This window comes from Tupaia chinensis, unplaced genomic scaffold (assembly GCF_000334495.1).
Source record: "Tupaia chinensis unplaced genomic scaffold, TupChi_1.0 Scaffold000165_2, whole genome shotgun sequence".
Classification (NCBI taxonomy): Eukaryota; Metazoa; Chordata; class Mammalia; order Scandentia; family Tupaiidae; genus Tupaia; species Tupaia belangeri.
Genome location: NW_006159640.1, coordinates 4658920 through 4660121, shown reverse-complemented (window position 1 = coordinate 4660121; position 1202 = coordinate 4658920). Strand labels below are relative to the sequence as shown.

The 1202-nt window shown below is 38.4% G+C and overlaps 1 protein-coding gene across 1 annotated transcript in view; it reads left to right on the top strand.

The window, feature by feature from the left end:
- The window catches only part of KIF4A (kinesin family member 4A), a 167373-nt gene that overhangs the window by 147195 nt on the left and 18976 nt on the right, over positions 1-1202 (top strand). Inside the window, exons 24-25 of the mRNA XM_006146137.2 lie at positions 534-704; positions 1084-1191. Of these exons, the coding sequence (XP_006146199.1) occupies positions 534-704; positions 1084-1191 (279 nt within the window). The remainder of the gene's footprint in view (positions 1-533; positions 705-1083; positions 1192-1202) is intronic.

Below are 1202 nucleotides of genomic sequence, written 5' to 3'. Positions count from 1 at the left end.
GCCCCCTAAAGTGAAAAACTCTCCAAAAAAAAAAAAAAAAAAAAAAAACCTACAACTGGGCTAGTGGTGAATGTAAGATTAGGCCAGCACAGGATATTAATCTAGCCTGAAGAGTCAGATCTGCAGTCTCAGCTAATGTGTCTACGAGTTCTAACGTGAATGCAGACTTTTTGAGACAGGACATAATTGGCTGTAAGGGTGTATTCTGTGAATTTCCTTTTAAGATTAAGGAAGAATTTGGAGTTGTCAGATATTGTTTGTGTTTGTTTTGAGGCAGAACGAGAAAGAAAATTAATATTAACAATGGTTTCTATCCCTAAGATAATATGTCTCAGCAGAAATATGCACCCTTGGCCTGGGAATGGAGCAGTAGTTAATGTTACTGTTCAATGTTAGAATCCATATAACTTGAAAAAATTCAAATGAAGGAGCTTTTCTCAGACCATTTTGAGAAAACTGGTATTTTCTTGCTGATGAATAGGGGGAAACATGGTCATTCTCCAGAAAAACTGATATTCTTTTATCTCTTCCAGCTGGTCTCTTCCAAAATACAGGTCAGCAAGCTTGAAAGCAGCCTGAAACAGAGCAAGGCCAGCTGTGCTGACATGCAGAAGATGCTGTTTGAGGAACGACATCATTTTGCTGAGATAGAAACAGAGTTACAAGCTGATATGGTCAGAATTGAGCAACAGTGCCAGGAGAAGGTAAACTTTGACAAGCCAAGAAGCTCTACTCACACCCATTGCCTTTTGTTCATTTAAAAAAAGTTAGTGAAGAATATATAATGTTTTTCTAAGGCCATGTGGTCTTTCCAAATTTTGCAAATAAGACAAGTTCTCTCTGTTTTGAATTTCTTGAATTTATACATAAGAGTGATGAAGGCTTTTAGTCTCTTACTTGAATACCAAGATTAACATGCTGAGAAATGTTGTGCATATTGCTTCAAGTAATGAGAGCAAAAGAGAACAGTGTTTCTCTAAAGCACAAAGGAGTCACCTGAATCACTACTTGAATGAACTAAGTTGAAATTCCTTTGTCCCCTTTTTCCTTGGATACTACCCATTGAAGCATGTCTTGCTCTAGGTGCTGTACCTTCTCAACCAGCTGCAGCAAAGCCAGATGGCAGAGAAGCAGCTAGAGGAGTCAGTCAGTGAAAAGGAACAGCAGCTTCTGAGCACACTGAAGTGTCAGGTATGATAATA